Source organism: Rhineura floridana, chromosome 3 (assembly GCF_030035675.1).
Source record: "Rhineura floridana isolate rRhiFlo1 chromosome 3, rRhiFlo1.hap2, whole genome shotgun sequence".
NCBI lineage: Eukaryota > Metazoa > Chordata > Lepidosauria > Squamata > Rhineuridae > Rhineura > Rhineura floridana.
In genome coordinates this window covers 18,549,171-18,566,218 of record NC_084482.1, presented here as the reverse complement: position 1 = coordinate 18,566,218, position 17,048 = coordinate 18,549,171, and the positions used below count along the sequence as shown (strand labels likewise).

The following is a 17,048-nucleotide window of genomic DNA, read 5'->3' as shown; positions in this document are numbered from 1 at the left end:
TGGGCACTGAGAGATAAGCACTTGGGATTGTATCCAAGTTAAGTTCTGCTCTGAATAGATCCACTGAAATTAATGGATCTAAGTAAATAATTTCCTTTCATTTCAATGGGTCTACAAAGAATAGACTAACACTGGATACAACCCTTGGTCTGGGTATCTAATTTCACAAGGCTATAAAAATGTGGGTCCATCAGCTATTCCCCTCACTGCAGTTCTTCATATTTTCTTCTGCTTCAGGGGCACAATAAATTGGGAAGCTGTTGAGGAATTCTTTATATACAAACAATAAGCAAAATATATTCTTTTATAAAGCTATGTTGTTGTTGTTATGTGCCTTCAAGTCGATTACGACTTATGGCGACCCTATGAATCTGCGACCTCCAAGATCATCTGTCATGAACCACCCTGCTCAGATCTTGTAAGTTCAGGTCTGTGGCTTCCTTTATGGAATCTTATGAGGCTATACAGGTTTATAATATCTTAATAGTTTAGTTTAACATTTAATAAGTTTAGTAACCAGCCAGAACCCTTTTCTTCTTGGAGCTGTCTTCCCTGATGGTACTGGTTTGTTTGGAACAGCTTGAACTCTATTAGATAACACTGAACATCCTTGTGCTCTCCAAGACACAGGAAGGATTGCATTGCCTGGAATATTTAGTTCACAGGGAAAATGTACTTTTATGTGAAGTACTGAACACTGCCAAATTCACCAGAACATGATGCAGAAAGTACAGTACCTATGCAATGCCTATGCAATACCTGTAATGCCTACGTCATACTGATGTGTAATCTCCTGATTGGTAGATGCTAAAATCTTTGTCCTGAAATGTATAAAAACCCCAGGCAACCAGTGCCATGTGGCAGTTCTCCACTCACTCAGAGGGAGACTGACCAAGCGTACGTTTGTCATCCAGTAAAGGCCTACCTTTTTGCTGCAAGCCTGTGCCTTCAGTTCCCTCAAGGACCCCCAAGCCAATGAACTACAAAATTCCCCGTCAAAGCTCTCCTGTGCAAGCTTCTCTGAAGTAAATGGGAACAGAACTGTGGTCTTACCCAGCTCCTATTTCTTTAAATAAGGCCTGTGCAATTGTTTCAATGTTACCTGCTTTTGTCCCTGGCTGTTCAGCTACACACTTCTCTGTATATGCATTTTTCCCCTAGATACATACACTTTCTTTTTCAGGGATTAGGGGCTGTTCTTTGGAGTGAGAATTGTTTTAAAAAGAGAAAGAAAAGGTGGACATCTGTGAAGACCAATGAGCTTCCCCATCCCACTGTAATTCAGTGAATCTGCCTTGTACACAGAAGGTCCCAGGTTCAATCATCTTCCTGTAAATCTGGGAGAGACCCCAGTGTGAAACCCTGGAGAACCACTGCCAGCAGCCAGTACAAGGCAGCTTCCTGTTCATTGATTCGTTCGTTCGTGCTCTCTCTCTCTCTCTCTCTCTCTCTCTCTCTCTCTCTCTCACACACACACACACACACACACACACACACACTCTTTTTGAATTACTCTATTTTTCAAATCTTCACCTCACTGATATTGCTCAACAGAGCACTCAGGGCAATTTAAAATACATCTTTAAAAAACCAACCAAGCAAGATATAATAGCTATCAAGCTACTGAGCACAAGAAAAAACCTGGTCGATTAGGCCAAAGGCCTCTCTAGCCCAGCATCCTGTTCTCACAGTGTCCAACCAGATGATTCTGTGGGAAGCCTGCAAACAATCAGGACCTGAGCACAAGAGCACACTCCCCACATGTGATCTACACCAACAAGTATTCAGAGGCATCTTGCCTCGGATACTAGAGGTAGCATACACACCCATCATGGCTAGTAGCCACTGATTGCCTTATTCTCAATGAATGTGTCTAAGCCTCTTTTAAAACCATCAAAGTTGGTGGCTATTACTACATACTGTGAGGGGTAAATTCCTTAGTTGCACTGTGTGAAGAAATACTTTGTTTTGTCTGTCCTGAATCTTCCTACATTCAGTTTTATTGAATGGCCCCGAATTCTGGTATTATGAGAGAGGGAGAAAAACATCTATCAACTTTGTCCATACTGTGCATAATGTTATACACCTCTATCATGTCCTCTCTTAGTTACCTTTTTTCTAAAGGCCCCAAATGTTATAAACTTTCCACATAGCAGAGTTCCAGCCCATGAACACGTTGAGAACTGTAGCTTTTTAAGGGTGCTGGGAATTGTAACTCTGTGTGGGATAAACTACAGCTCCCAGGATTCTTTGAGGGAAGCCATGTGCTTTAACAGTATGCAGCCTGACAGCATAGGAAGTTACCATATACTAAGTCAGACTATTAGCCCATCTAGCCCAGAGTATTATCTTCTCTGACTGACAGTGGCTCTCCAGGGATCTCAGGGAGAGGATCTCTCCCATCACCTGCTAATCCATTTTTTTCCAGTTGGAGATGCCAAAGACTGAACTTGGGATCTTCTCCATGGAAAGTCCATGATCTATCATTGACTTATGGTTGCCTAAACCAAGGAGTAAGCCCACATGCACTTCCTGGCACACAGCTTATCTGTGACATCAGCTCTCTTTTTACTAAATTCCTTGAGTAGAGAGCCAGTGTGGTGTAGTGGTTAGAGTGAGCAAGGGCCTCAGAGAACTTGGTTTAAATCCTCACTCAGTCATTAAGCTCACTGCATGATCTTGGGCCAGTCACCTTCTCTCAGCCTAATTTACCTCATAGAGTTGTTGCGATTGATAAAATGGAGAGAGGGAGAACCATGTTTGTTACCATGAGTTCCTTGCAAGAAAGGCAGGATATAAATGTAATAATATATAAATTATAATAAATAAGGCCATGGCTGAGACAACACTCAAACCCAGCTCTTGCATATCCAAAGCAAACTATCCACTAGACCACATTGTCTCTCTCAAAGTACTCCAGGTTAGGCTACCCTGTGAAGCATGGAATGCATCTTACACACACTGGACACTGTGTTTTTAGTCTGTATATCGCCTTGTGATATTTTATATGAAAATGCAATTTATAAATATTTTAAATAAATAAATAATATTGTCAGGCATGACACTGAAAGACCCATTTCTGGAATTCAACATAGTACACAAACTTTATCTATAACAGGAGCTATTACGTGTTCAAAGAAGCTCTGACCAGAGCACAGCAAATCAGATGACATTCAGAACAGGAACCACTGCCCTCCCATCAACTCATCAGCTCAAGCTGGGTGCATGACCTTATTTCTGATCTCCAGTCTTTGTAATGGAAGTAAAAGCTTCACCATGCCTTAAAAGGGGTAGGTGGGCTTGTGAATTGGCGAAAGACCACAAGTGGTTTTCAACCTTACCATCACGTGGGGTGGGTGCTTCACATAGGTAAGAGAAACTACAATCAGATTTCAGTATGGGGGTCACATGCACTCAGTGTTCAGCTTTTAACTCCCTTTCTTGGTTTGCCCATGCACAACCACAATACCTGTCTTAACCAGGTCCTGTAGCAAACTGGTCCATTCTGCTCTGAAGGTGTCTGCTCCAGTTAAACTGCCGTCACCCCCAATTACACATAAGTTTGTTATTCCTCTCTTCACCAGGTTGCGAGCAGCTTTCAGGCGTCCTTCACGGCTGCGGAAGTCCTTGCACCTGGCACTCCCAATGACTGTGCCACCCTAGGTGGGGAGAAACCAGGTGAGAGTTGGGAGTTGGAAGACAACATTATGGCCACCTAACCCAGGTGCTGTTATGATCAAGAGAGGGAGTGCCTCATGCTCATCTATTAAGCTTTCTACTTCAGATCATAGGTTTCATCATAGGACAACTGATGCAGAAGGAGCATTGTTGGATGTATTTCCAGAACAGCAAACAGAGGTTTATTTATTTATTATATAGATATCCTTCCTTCCTCCAAGTAACTCAAGGCAGCATACATCATTTTCTTCTTTCACCCATTCTATCCTCCACAACAACCTTGTGAGGTAGTTTAGGCTGAGATAGGGTAACTGGCTCAAAGTCACCCAGTCAGTTTCATGGCTGAGGAGATATCTGAACCCAATTCTAGCCTGTTATTCTAACCACTACACAACGCTGGCTCTCTAACACAAGGGACAAATTTCTCATCTCCTAACAAGTATCTGTGCAGAAGTGCTGTGCATTGGAAAGGCCAAACATACCCTACAATGACATCCTGGTATGGGTAGAATTGGGCCCATCTTGTCGTGGACTAATAAATCTCTAAATATAAATTTTCAATAACTTAGTCCAACCAGATTCAGTTAGTCCAACAAGAGTCTCTCATCCTGGCATCCATTTGTGGCCATCACTAATGAACTATGAATGTGGTACCCTACCTACCCAATTAAGTAACTTTCCTGTACTGAACATTTCCATTTTCTTTCTTTCTTATATTTCACACAAATCCTAGTTAGAATTTTTGGATGCCAAAATCAATACAAATGTAAAAGGCAGTCCCTTAGTCCAGCTGAATATTAACAGAGAAACCTTACACCAAGTCAGACTGTTGGTTCATCTAGCTCTGCATTGTCTACCCTGACCAGCCTCAGCTCTTGTGAGTTTCAGACAAGGGGACATTCCCAGTCTTATGCTGGAGATGCCAGAGATCAAACCTGGGACCTTCTGCATGCACAGAATGTACTCTCTCTACCACTGAGCTGTAACCTAAAATTTAATCTTACTGCTGCATAGGACATTTTTCTTAACCACTGTCCCTTTAATACTTGGTATATTCAGACTTGATTTTCTTGTTATACTCACTCTAAATTTCATTCCCTACAGCTATCTTCAACTTAGGATACTTTCACACTATTGCTGTCAAGCAAGACATTGCTTCTCCAGAATTAACTAGAATAAAAACGGTGGTTCTGCACACAGTGTGGAAGGGCAGCGCTGATCTTCTCACTTTCCCCCCCCTTTCATTTTTTTGGGTGGTGGTGGTGGTGGTTGGGGCTGTGATGGTGAAATAGCACTATTTCACAATGCCAAATGAAAGGAAATCAGTAATTAAACTTGTACCCTACATATATGGCCTAAATTAGAGACCAAGCATGTAGAGGTTGGGATAGAAATTGAATAGATGCAGTGCTTCCAAGCACAGAGGTCACATCCATGCATGTATTTAAAGCACTATTTTACTGCTTCAACAGTCATGGAGAATCCTGGGAACTGTAGCTTGTTAAGGGTGCTGACCTCACAGAGCTATAATTCCCAGCACCCTTAACAAATTACAGCTTCCAGGATTCTCCATGATTATTAAAGTGGTAATGTATAGTGTGGGCGTTAGATTGTACTTGTCACGGTTGGCCCAAGGCTTTTTGCCGCCTGAGACAAAGCACAAGATGGTGCCTCCACCTCCCATTCCACATACAGAAGTCAATCAGACTGGCAGTTGAATTTTACTTCAACACTGGTGATGGCACAGCATCCTTCACTACATCTAAGGGCGACAGGCAAGCGTAGGAGGCACAGGGCAGACTGTGTAGTACACACTGTTCTGTCCTTTATCAGCAGCTCACCACCACTCTCTCCCCCACAGCCCATCTGCTTCCTCAGGTGGCCACCTCACTCAGCCTAATGGTTGGGCCAGCTCTGCTACGTGTTTCTTGAAGTAAATAGATCCCAAGTGTCACTTCACTGAACTACAATTCCCAGGGTTCTCCAAGAAGAAGCAACGCCTGCAAAAGCTATTACCGTAGACTCAGGTTCACTCTCTCAGGAGAATGGCTGACCTGACCTTCCTATGATTCAGGAAAGGAGGGCTCCCAAACACTACATAACCTCCCACCCACCCCGGGAAAAGAGAATACAATTTATTTACTATCGTCATACCTAGCCTTGAACTGGTATAAGGCATGGAATCCTTAGAGGATGAACCAGATACCACACAGGTTAAGGACTTTGAGGAGAAGGCAGGGGCCCCTGTATCCAGTGCTGAGAATCCCCTCAGGGGGCCCTGCAGGTTGATACTTGATGAAGAATTATCAGAGGAGCAGATGGAGCCTCCCCCAGTTAGGGTTGCCAGGTCAGAAGCATCCCAAAACCTGAGATTTTAGGGGCGAGCCCCAGTGATGTCATTAAGCATGATACATTAAGCATCAATCACAGTTGCTTGGAGCATACAATTAAAAAAATATCTGATTGGAAATCAAGCTAGAAATCTTAGCTAAAAGATGGAGCCTGGGTAGGGAACATTTAATCTAGCCTATTTGCTTTTGGCAAGAAGGGATTAAGTGCCGCCAGGCCAGGCCGGGCACCAGAAGGCCACTGTAGGAAGAAAGGAGCCTAGTGTTGTGGAGATGTTAGATGGGAGCATTCAGGAGTAAAGATGGATGCCCCTGAAGGGAGTGAGGTTAAAGGTAAATTAAATGCAAACAAAAAATGAAAAACAAAATACAGTGATGCTTTCCTAAATGCAATACCATACCAAACACAACAAGATTCCTATGAGTAAGGCAGTCAGGATTCATAACCAAAAACCAAAACTAAAAAAATCCTTGCAGCCAGTCAATTAATGCAGAATGCTGCAGCATGATTGCTGACATGAGTGAGATCCTATCAGCATATAATACCTCTGCTCTGAAATCTGCATTGGTTGCTGATTTGCTACCAGGCCAAGTTCAAGCTGTGCTTTCCATGTTATGGGTGCCACATAGTACTTGTTCTGCTCTTGTAAGAAATCAGTCCTGTAAAGTGGCAGCATTTTGGATACTCTGTTCATAGGGTTTTCGTGGCAAGAGGTATTCAGAGGTGGTTTACCATTGCCTTCCTCTGACTTTGGACACATAGCATACTTTGGACACATAATGAGAAGACATGATTCACTAGAAAAGACAATACTGAAAAACAGAAGAGAGTAGAAAAAGAGGAAGACCAAACAAGAGATGGATTGATTCCATAAAGGAAGCCACAGACCTGAACTTACAAGATCTGAGCAGGGTGGTTCATGACAGATACTATTGGAGGTCACTGATTCATAGGGTCGCCATAAGTCAAAATTGACTTGAAGGCACATAACAACAACAATGAAGTGGCAGCACCTACGCTTTGGAACTCCTTGCCTATTGACGTTAGGCAGACGTCTCTTTTCAGCACCTGCTAAAATCATTTTTGTTTAGGCAAGCCTATCCATGCATGTAGAAGCTATTGTTTTTAAATCAGTTTTTAACTCATTGTTGGTTTTATTAATCTGAATGTTTTTCAATACATGTCTTTAGCTGTTTTTGCCAATAATTTTATTGTTTTAATTGTTTCTGTAAACCGCTTTGAGATTTTTTACAATAAAGCAGTATATAACTGTTGTAAGTAAAATACATAAATAAATTTTGGAGTCACAGCTTTTACAAATGTTTTTAAAGATGTTTTGTTTTAATATATTTTAAAGTCTGTTTTTATTATTTTTAAAGTGTTTTTAGTGCTTTTGTTTGCCGCCCTGGGCTCCTACTGAGCGGAAGGGCAGGATATAAATCAAATAATAAATAAATAAATAAACTTCATTCACCCAACCCAAAATTCAGAATCATGCCACTTTAAGCTGTTTTGCAACTGTTTATATTTGTTTTATGGTTATTGGTTTTTAAAGGGATTTATTTCTTATTGTGAGCTGCCTTGTTTTCCAATCACCAACCCTACCTCACAGGGTTGTTGGAAAGACTCCATACACACACACACACTTGTAAAAATACACACCATATAATAGTTTATTGTCAAACCAGTTGGTCATTGCAGAACATTTTTTTAAAAAGCAGTATTAGTTTCCTACATAATAAAAAATGTGATACCTAGGTAAACCCTGCTTAATTGCTTTAAAATAGGATTGGAGAGGAAGGGAAAGATTTACAACACAAACACAATTCTTTGTTATGTTTACTCAAAAGTCCCATTAATTTACAACACAATCCTAACCATGTCTACTCAAAAGTAAGTCCTAATGAATTCAATGGGGTTTACTCCAGGTACATGGGATTAGCATTGCTTTACTCCCAGAAAAGCAAATATTGGATTAAATACTTTCATATTGCCAAGGTTTTCAAAGCACTGCCCTCTCCAACAGCTCAGGGTCTGACACTTGCACACAAGAGGAAAAAACTTTAAGCCATATTATTACTTACTCAAACTGAAGATGTCAAAGCCACCATTTCCTGACATTGCAATTAAGTGTAGGCACTGCCTGGGTCAACAATTCACAACCCTGGCTTCACTTATTGGCTACAATCCTGAAAGGGCACAGTTAGAGCCAGAGCTTGGGAAAGTTGGGTTTTTTTTGAACTACAACTCCCATCAGCCCAATCTAGTGGCCATCCTGGCTGGGGCTGATGGGAGTTGTAGTTTTAAAAAAGTAACTTTTCCAAGCTCTGCTAGGAGCTGCTATAACAGATCCGTTAAACAGATTTAACAGTTGCGGGGGCGGCTGATGTTTTGGTGTATATCTCGGGAACCAGACCACCTAGAAACTTTTTTTAAAAAAAACTGAAGCTGAGAGTCCGGAGATTAAGGTGAGTCAGCCGGAGAGCAGGAGGGGACCCCCAAAAACCAGAGTCTCAGGCCAAAAAACTGAGATCTGGCAACCCTACCCCCAGTCCTTGAGAGTGCAGGCACCAAAAGCTTTGGGTTCAGGCTGAAGAGCAATGGCACAGTATGTGTTGACAGACCCAACATCACTGGTCTACACATGACTAAGAGTCTGCTCATGAGTAAGCAAACCCTGATAATCCACTGCCAGTAGCTGTGGTTGAAAAAATGGAAATGGACTGCCTTCAAGTCGATCACGACTTATGGCAACCCTATGAATAGGGTTTTCATGGCAAGCGGTATTCAGAGGGGGTTTACCATTGCCTCCCTCTGAGGCTGAGAGGCAGTGACTGGCCCAAGGTCACTCAGTGAGTTTCATGGCTATGTGGGGATTCGAACCCTGGCCTCCCAGGTCATAGTCCACCACCTTAACCACTACACCACACTGGCTCTCATAGCTGTTGTTAGAGTGTGGTTTAGAATGCCAGAGTACATAAGACCTAGGATTGCCATATTGCCCGGTTAGCCGGGTTTTACCCGGATTCTGTCTATGCCACCCGGTGCCCGTTTAGCCCCTTAGGTGGCCTGGATTCTCAGCTTTAATTTTTTTAAAAAATTAAGCTTCTGGGTGGTCCGGTTCTCGAGATGTGTATAAAAACGTCACCCGCCCCGACTGTTAAATTTTTTTAAAAAAACAAATCTGTACTGTACTGTATAGCACTTCGTAGCTTTAACCCCGCCCGTTCAGGATTGCAGCCAATCAGTGAAGCCAGGGTTGCGTTTCAGTTTGGTTGATCTGAGGCAGTGTCTAGAAAACCTCATTGCAATGCCTTTGCATAGGGACAGATAGCCAGACGTGCTGCCAGGGTAGTTGCTGAGAGGTGCACGCGCGCACACATGGCTCCTTCCCTTCTTTGGCGGCAAAGCAGCCTCATTTTTTCTCCAGGCCTGGGAAAGGGAAACGGTGGCGACAGCAGCCTCTGTTGCCCGCTGGAGCCGGCAGTCTGGTGGGGCGTGACCATTGCATGAGGGCAGCAGGCAGAGGCGGCTGAAGAACACAGAGGAGGAGGGCTGCCTGCCCTAGGTGGACACTGGGCTGGCTCACTCCTGGCAGTGACTACTGTATTGTTTAACATTAAGTGTCAGCCAAATACTTTTAAAATCAATCAGTGATATTCCTGGTTTGCTTTTTGTTATTACTATTGTTGATGATGATGATGTTTTTATTACACATTTAAGGTCTCTTCACCTCCCCCCCCCCCGTTTTTATTTGTATTTATTTTATATTTCCCCAATATCTTCCCATGGCTGTTTTTATGTATTTTAAATATTTTTAGATTAAATAAATAGGAAATCATAATTGTGAACCTCCCTAAAAGCAATTTACCAGGCATGCTGGTAGAACAAGAGACCATGTTTGAGACATATTATAAGGTATTTGAGGACTGTGCCACACATTACTTTTAGATGTTAGAAAGAACATGTGCATGTATTGAATGGTGGCTTGGGTGCTGTTTTTTCAGTCTACGCTGCATGCGTAGGGAATGTGATACATCATCTGACAGCTAGCTTCATAACATGAGAATGAAAAACATATGGATCACCATTCACTTGTTTACTTTTCTCACTATTGAGATCACTTCATATATTACTTTTTCATACACAGAAATTTAATATTTGTATAGGAAAAAGCATTTTCTATATAGGAAAAAGTATTTTGTCAAATATGAAGGACAGTGGCTGCCCAGTCAATATAACCACTGTACAAGATCTACTCAGCCGCTGTAATTACCTTTTTGTTTTGAGTGCCCTGTTGTCTGGGTCATGGTTCAGGTGTGTATCCAACTTTGATGTGCTTATGGAAGGAGTGTGCAAGTAGTGCCCCCCCCAAGTGTGGAGGCTTGGATGAACATTGTGTTATGGAAAACCAAAGTCTGTGTGAAAGTATGATATTATATGACATTATATCGAACGTGTACGTCACAAAATATTTTACGGTCATGTCCATAAGCACCAGGAGTGTAGACACCTAGGAGGTCTTAGTCCCTCTGCTTTTTTGGGAGCAGGTTCCCTATGTCTCCAAGCATCCTACAGTCAGCATGAAAAGGGAGTGTGTTAGTCACTGAGAAGAGTCTTCTAATATGCTTCCTTGCCTTTCCTGCTGATTGGAGCCAATCAGAGTGAAAGGAGGTGAGTCAGCACTGAGAAGACTCTTCTCAGTTGCTAACGCTCTCCACTTACATGCTGATTGGCTCCTAGAGATGTTTGTTGTTGTGAGAGAATGCATTAACAAAGATCTCATTCTTAATCCAGGAGCAAAAAAGGGTGTATGTGGCGGCAACTATCATGAAGGGACTCTGCACTTCTGAATTTTCTACTAAACTACTGATAAACACCTATGTAACTTTGTGTCTGGAGACTTATTATTAAGAATCACTTTCCATAATTGTAAGGAGGTATGTCCATACGCATGCATCCCAGGCACCTAAATGAGGGGTGAGAGCAGCATAGGGACATATAGTGTTATACCAGGGGTTCCCAAACTGTTCTTCTACATAGACCACTTGAAAATTGCTGAGGGTCTGAAAGTATCTGAAAATTTACTATGGGCATATGCAAGATAATTAACTCCCATTAGTGATAAGAGCAAGAATTTATAATTATTATTGTAATTAAAACAAGAGGCTTATCTGTACTTTGAAGAGGTTGTTGTTGTTATGTGCCTCCAAGTCGATTACGACTTATGGCGACCCTATGAATCAGCGACCTCCAAGAGCATCTGTCATGAACCACCCTGTTCAGATCTTGTAAGTTCAAGTTCTGTGGCTTCCTTTATGGAACCAATCCATCTCTTGTTTGGCCTTCCTCTTTTTCTACTCCCTTCTGTTTTTCCCAGCATTATTGCCTTTTGTAGTGAATCAGGTCTTCTCATTATGTGTCCAAAGTATGATAACGTCAGTTTCATCATTTTAGCTTCTAGTGATAGTTGTGGTTTAATTTGTTCTAACACCCAATTATTTGTCTTTTTTGCAGTCCATGGTATGCGCCAAGCTCTCCTCCAACACCACATTTCAAATTAGTTGATTTTTCTCTTATCTGCTTTTTTCACTGTCCCACTTTCACATCCAGGACTGGGTCTTTCATGATGCTCGGGAGGGGGGGGAGCAGGAGAGTAGTCGATAAGACAGACATCCTGGCATTGGTAATCTAATTAGCAAGGTATGTGTGGGGTTGTTGCACACTTCCAGGCCCAGTTTCATTTTGAGTAGGGAGGTGGAACCTGTGTAGATGTGGTTGATCAAAGGGAGAAGAAATTTTGAGTTAAGCAAAGCTCTGCTTTTATAAAACCTAAGAAACTTACAGATACTTTGAATGTCTGAGTGCCTGCATCAGTGGAATACTGGAGGAACTTGTAAAATTTGCTGCTACAGGATTTAGAACTGAGCATGTGGTGTGAAAGACTCCTTTTCCTAACATTTTGGCTTCTTGTCTTTCTCCACCCACCACATCTCTGAAATATATTTTATGTAATGGTTAACCGTACTGCTGCCCTGACTTACTTTATGTTTGTTGCTATTTTGTGTTTTTATTATGGTTTTATATTGACTGTGTATTTTTATGTTTTTATTATATTTGTAAGCTGTCCAGAGCTCTGTTTTTAACAGCAGAAGGGCAGGACATAAATCCTCTTAATCAATCAATCAATATTCCATAGTGTTGGAAACTAGAGTCTAGGGCATTTAAGGCTGAAAATGTAAGTTTTTTAAAAAAAGATTTCTCACATCTTTCCCCAGTTTTTGGTGGTAATTCCTAGGCACAAAAACAAAACAACTGGACAATCCGAATATTAATATGCAAATATTTGCATAATATGCAAATTAGCCTGCCCAGATTTGTGGAACTGGAAAATGGCAACCCTAATAAGACCTCCCTCCTGAGTTTTACAGTCACTGGAAACAACACAGGTCTCTGGCTCCTAATTCCTGATGCTAATCTCCTCACCTTGCTGTGTTGTGCCTTGCTTAAATTCTCTGTGATATTGATCTGGGGCTGTTGTAACTGCCAAAATCTGTTAGTTGCAAGATGAAGTGCTGTGTACAAGAATGCTTGAGGATTTCACCAAAAGAACCATTTTATGTCTGGAGAGGAATGATATTTGCTGCATGTGACTCTCTACCTCTACAACCAGAATGCCTACAGAAAGGCATAGCTGCAGAAACTTCTGCAATTCTTGTTTATGAACTCCAAAAAAGCCCCCACTCATGCAAGTATGGCTGCTGGCAAATGTCGGCTCCGGTTTCAAGTTATTTTGGTTCTAAGGCATTCATTGTGATCCCTGCTATGGCAATATCATTACACTTAAGACATACGAGCTTGCCAGTGACCCCAACTGTTGAAAAGGTCAAGATGTAACTATAATTTTCTTCCTGACAGGAACCCCTCCTGAAACAACCAGTGACCTTCCTCAGACTACAGAAGGAGAGAAGCGACTTCTCAAGGAGGTGAAGAATAAACATAAAAAGCTACACTGACAAGCATGATATTTTCAGAGGTTAAAATTGAAATCTCACTCAGCAGATTCTTAAAAGAAGAAACCTAGCAACTCCCATAGTTGTTTTTTTAAAAAAACATTAAAAAATCATTTGTTTTATTTATTCATTTATGAACTGCTCTCTATAAAACATCCCAAAGCAATTTAACAAAAGTATCAATAACAAAAACACACATAAAACAGTTTTCAAGCACAACGCAGAGAGAGAATGGGGGGAAAAGTCCTCTTAAAAAGGCTTGCTGGAAAAGGAAGGTCTTCAATAGAGATGGTACCCTTAACCCCTAGAACTGAGGGAGTTCCAAAGATTAAAATATATATATCAGAGCATGGTAGTTACAAAAAACAAATTACTTGTAATTTATCACTTTTTTAAAGGAACAAGTGGGTAATTTCTGTACATTTTGATTGTAATAGAACTAGGAGTAGTTTTATTACTTTTGAGAAGTACAGTCATTATAATGTTTCCAGCATTACTTCTGGGCATTACTGGGGGGAGGGAGCAGAGGAAGTCTTGTGCTCCTCTGATTTGTTGATGAAAATCATGTGACTCAATACTGGGCTTCTGTACACCATTGCTCTTCCCTCGTGCTCTGTGGATGTTTAGGAGGCAATGAGGGAGAAGGTGGAGAGTGAGATGGGGTGGAGTGGAGAGAAAAAAATATTGAAATGGACGGCGGTGGTGAAGAATGGACTGGAAGGAGAAAGGAGCTGGAGCGCAAGGATGTGGATGAAGGAGGACAAGGAGGCAGTGGCGGAATGGAAAGAAAGAAGTGTAGAGGTGCGAGACGACGTGTGTGTGTTAATACTGTGTTTGCACTTGGTGTGCGAATCGGCCTCCGCTGCCCTCCCTGGCTACTTTGCTGCATTTGCAGTGTTTTAACTTTTTTGCACCCCAGGGGAAAATGTTTGCTTGGGTGGGTGTGCCTTACTTGGTGGCAGGGCAGGGTCCGGAAGGTGGTTGAGTGAGAGAGACAACACTTGCTGGCTGAATATGTGTGTGTGTGTGTGTGGTGGGGAGTTTGCACTTGGATTGACATGCAAAGATCTGAGTGGTGCCCTCTGCCTTCCTCTATGCGTCCCTTACCAGCAGAAAGACCACTATTGCTATCTTACGGATAAAAATAATTAATCTACTACGTCTGTGCACATTGTGTTTATTTTTAATGTTGTTTTAGGCTACTTAGGTGTGCGGCAGCCAAGGCCAGCACCTTGTAGGTGCTCTAGGTTTTTTTTAAGTAACTTAACTGTAATTGATGTGATTACTTTTGAGTAATGGTAAAGTAATCATTTCCTTTCAGAACAATTGTAATTGTAATTTATTTCTTTTTGGGGCCATGTAACAGTAATTGTAATTTATTCTTTTTTAAAAGTAATCTTCCAAGCTCTTATGTATATGAATATTACCAAACAATGGGTTGGCTCCAGACTTGCCTTGAGTGGAACGTCTACCAACTGGACACTTGTGGAAGGGAAAGAGGTCAACTTTCAGCAATTCCTCCTGCCCCCTTTGGCCCTCTGTGCTCCCCCATATATGCTAGAGAGCTGGGGGATCCTCCAGAATAATGTGGGGGGTGAGCTTGTTACATTGGTATCCTGCTTTCCTACCAAATGATCCTCAAAGTAGCTAACAATAATACAAGTACAGTAAAATGTTCAGTGAAACAGCAATAAAATACCATTTTTTAAAAAACCCATAAAAAGCCAAGGCAGATTAAAAAAATCAATAAAAACAACCAGGTAAAACCAACTTCAACACATTTACAAGTCAGCTTACGGGGCCAAAGGACTTTGTAAATAAAAATGTCTTTGCCATTTGCAAAAGATGTGGTGTGGGGGTCTGCAGGAAGAAAGGGGGCGATTGCTAAAAAAGGTCATCCCCCCACTTCTGCCTGCAGGAGTATTTAGTTAACAGAGAGGGAAGCTCTTCTCAATTACAATCTGTCCCAGGGTGTTGTCTATTTGCAGTAGCAAGCAGGTCAATTGGATAAGTAAATAGCATAATAGAGTTGGACCCAAAAGTCAGGATCAATCAGTTCATGGAAAATTGCTATCATGCCTAATAGCTGTTGATAGACCTGAGTGGAACCACAATGTTCAGAGGCAGTATACCTCTGAACACCAATTGTTGGGGAGAAAAACAGTAGAGGGCTATTGTTTTCATGCCATTTGTGAATTTCTTAGAGGCATTTGGTTGACTACTGTTGAAAACAGAAGGTTCTACTAGATGGACCCTTGATCTGATCCTCCAGGGTTCCACTTACACTCTTAACCTCCTGCCTCAAGACCTCCCAAATAATCCTTATGCCTACAATACCCCAAAAGATGCTTCCACGATTTTTTCCCTTGAAAATCCCCAGGGAAGGAAATAAATGCATTCAGAAGAGCTCTCTCAGGATGTTATTCCTAGCATTAAAATGAACTTATCTCCCTGGAAAGCAGGGATGTGAAATCTATGAGCCTCCAGATGTTAGATTTCAGCTCCCATCAGCCCCAGCCAGCATGGCCAATAGTCAGGGATGATGGGAGCTGGGAGTCGCACAAACATCTGGAGGGCCACAGATTCACCATTCTTGCTATGAAGTATCTGGGGTGTGTGGAATGCTTTTTGTTCTTGGTAGATAAGTCAGCACATTTAACTCGTGAAATGGACTAATATGGCTGTTTTATAACAGTTGTGGATGTTAATATGGGCCCTGCAAAACCTATATAACCAGCAGGTATACAAATTTAATACAAATTTGCTTTATTTTCTTTAATTTATTTGTTTTACATTTAATAACGCCACTAAGTTTTGTACACCAATAACCTGATGTTTCTGTCACAGTTTTGAGTCTGTGGTTGGAGGACCAACGTAACATTAGTGCACTGGCCAGAGATTGGTATACTAGTTGAATGGATTCCCAAATTAACAATGGACAGCACAGGAGTGGGCAATAACCCTTAATTGATTAAGGGCCGAACAATCTAAAAAATGCCAGTGTGCTCACAGTACTATAGACTTGGAATTTCACAGTGCATTCCAGTATCTAACTGGATGCAAAAAACCTTCAATCACTGAAATGCATTCAGTGTTCCACAAGCCAATCAGATAAACAATTTTGTACTGTATTGTTAACATTTGACCATAGTTTTGTATTCAAGAAGGAAGCAATCTACAGGCTAATTTCTTAATCACGACAGAGAAGTGCTTTGAAGTTTCTTGGTGTGTCATAGATCTGTTTTTGTTCCAAGAGCAAGACCAACACTCTGGCTACCCCATAGTTAAGCTACAAGCAGGCTGACAGGATGTCTTCCTGTCTTTACACACTCTTGGACAATTTGCAATACAGCAGCTCAAACAGCTGCATTTTACCCCTCCCTGTGTCCTTGCCTGGTTTTTCCCCAAAGCTGCAATTCTATATCAACTTCTTGCGCTTTTGGCTAAGATCAACTGTAGAGTAGTATACCCACGTACCTGGGGGTAAGCCCCATTGAACTCAACAGCTTACTTTTGAGAAGATATGTATAGGATTGTCAAGTAAGTGTACTACTGATGCACAAAGAGCAGAACAGGAACAAATAAGGAATAATTAGAAGCACCAAGGGACAAATTAAATCCATGAGGAGAAGGTCTCTTCTGTTCATAGAGAAAACCAGGATCCAGCAGAGGCTCCCTGCTGGAAGAAGGGGGAACAACATTTTTTTTTGCCAGCCCCCCCCTTTGCCCTGTAACCCCCAGTGCCACCTTCTACGCTGTTCCACAAGGGCACTCAGTTCCCCAGAGCAGGTTTTCAGGGGTACAGGGGCAAAAATCACCTGCCTGCCCACTTCTACCAGTGGAAGCAGAACTCTGCTTAGCGCAAATCTGGATCCAACCTAATTCCCTCCAGATGTCTTTGACTACAATACCTGCCAACTTCAGCCAGTATGGCCAATGCTAAGAGAAGATGGGAGTTCCAGTTGGGGGAAGGTGGTTCTATAGCATTACTCCCATCTGATCATCATA

The 17,048-nt window shown here is 41.8% G+C and overlaps 1 protein-coding gene across 2 annotated transcripts in view; it reads right to left on the bottom strand.

Annotated features, from left to right (window-relative positions):
* Positions 1-17,048, bottom strand: part of PFKM (phosphofructokinase, muscle) — a 90,503-nt gene that overhangs the window by 40,020 nt on the left and 33,435 nt on the right. For both annotated transcript variants that reach the window (XM_061614715.1, XM_061614714.1), the window contains exon 5: positions 3,470-3,659. In XM_061614715.1, coding sequence (XP_061470699.1) covers positions 3,470-3,659 — 190 coding nt within the window. The remainder of the gene's footprint in view (positions 1-3,469; positions 3,660-17,048) is intronic.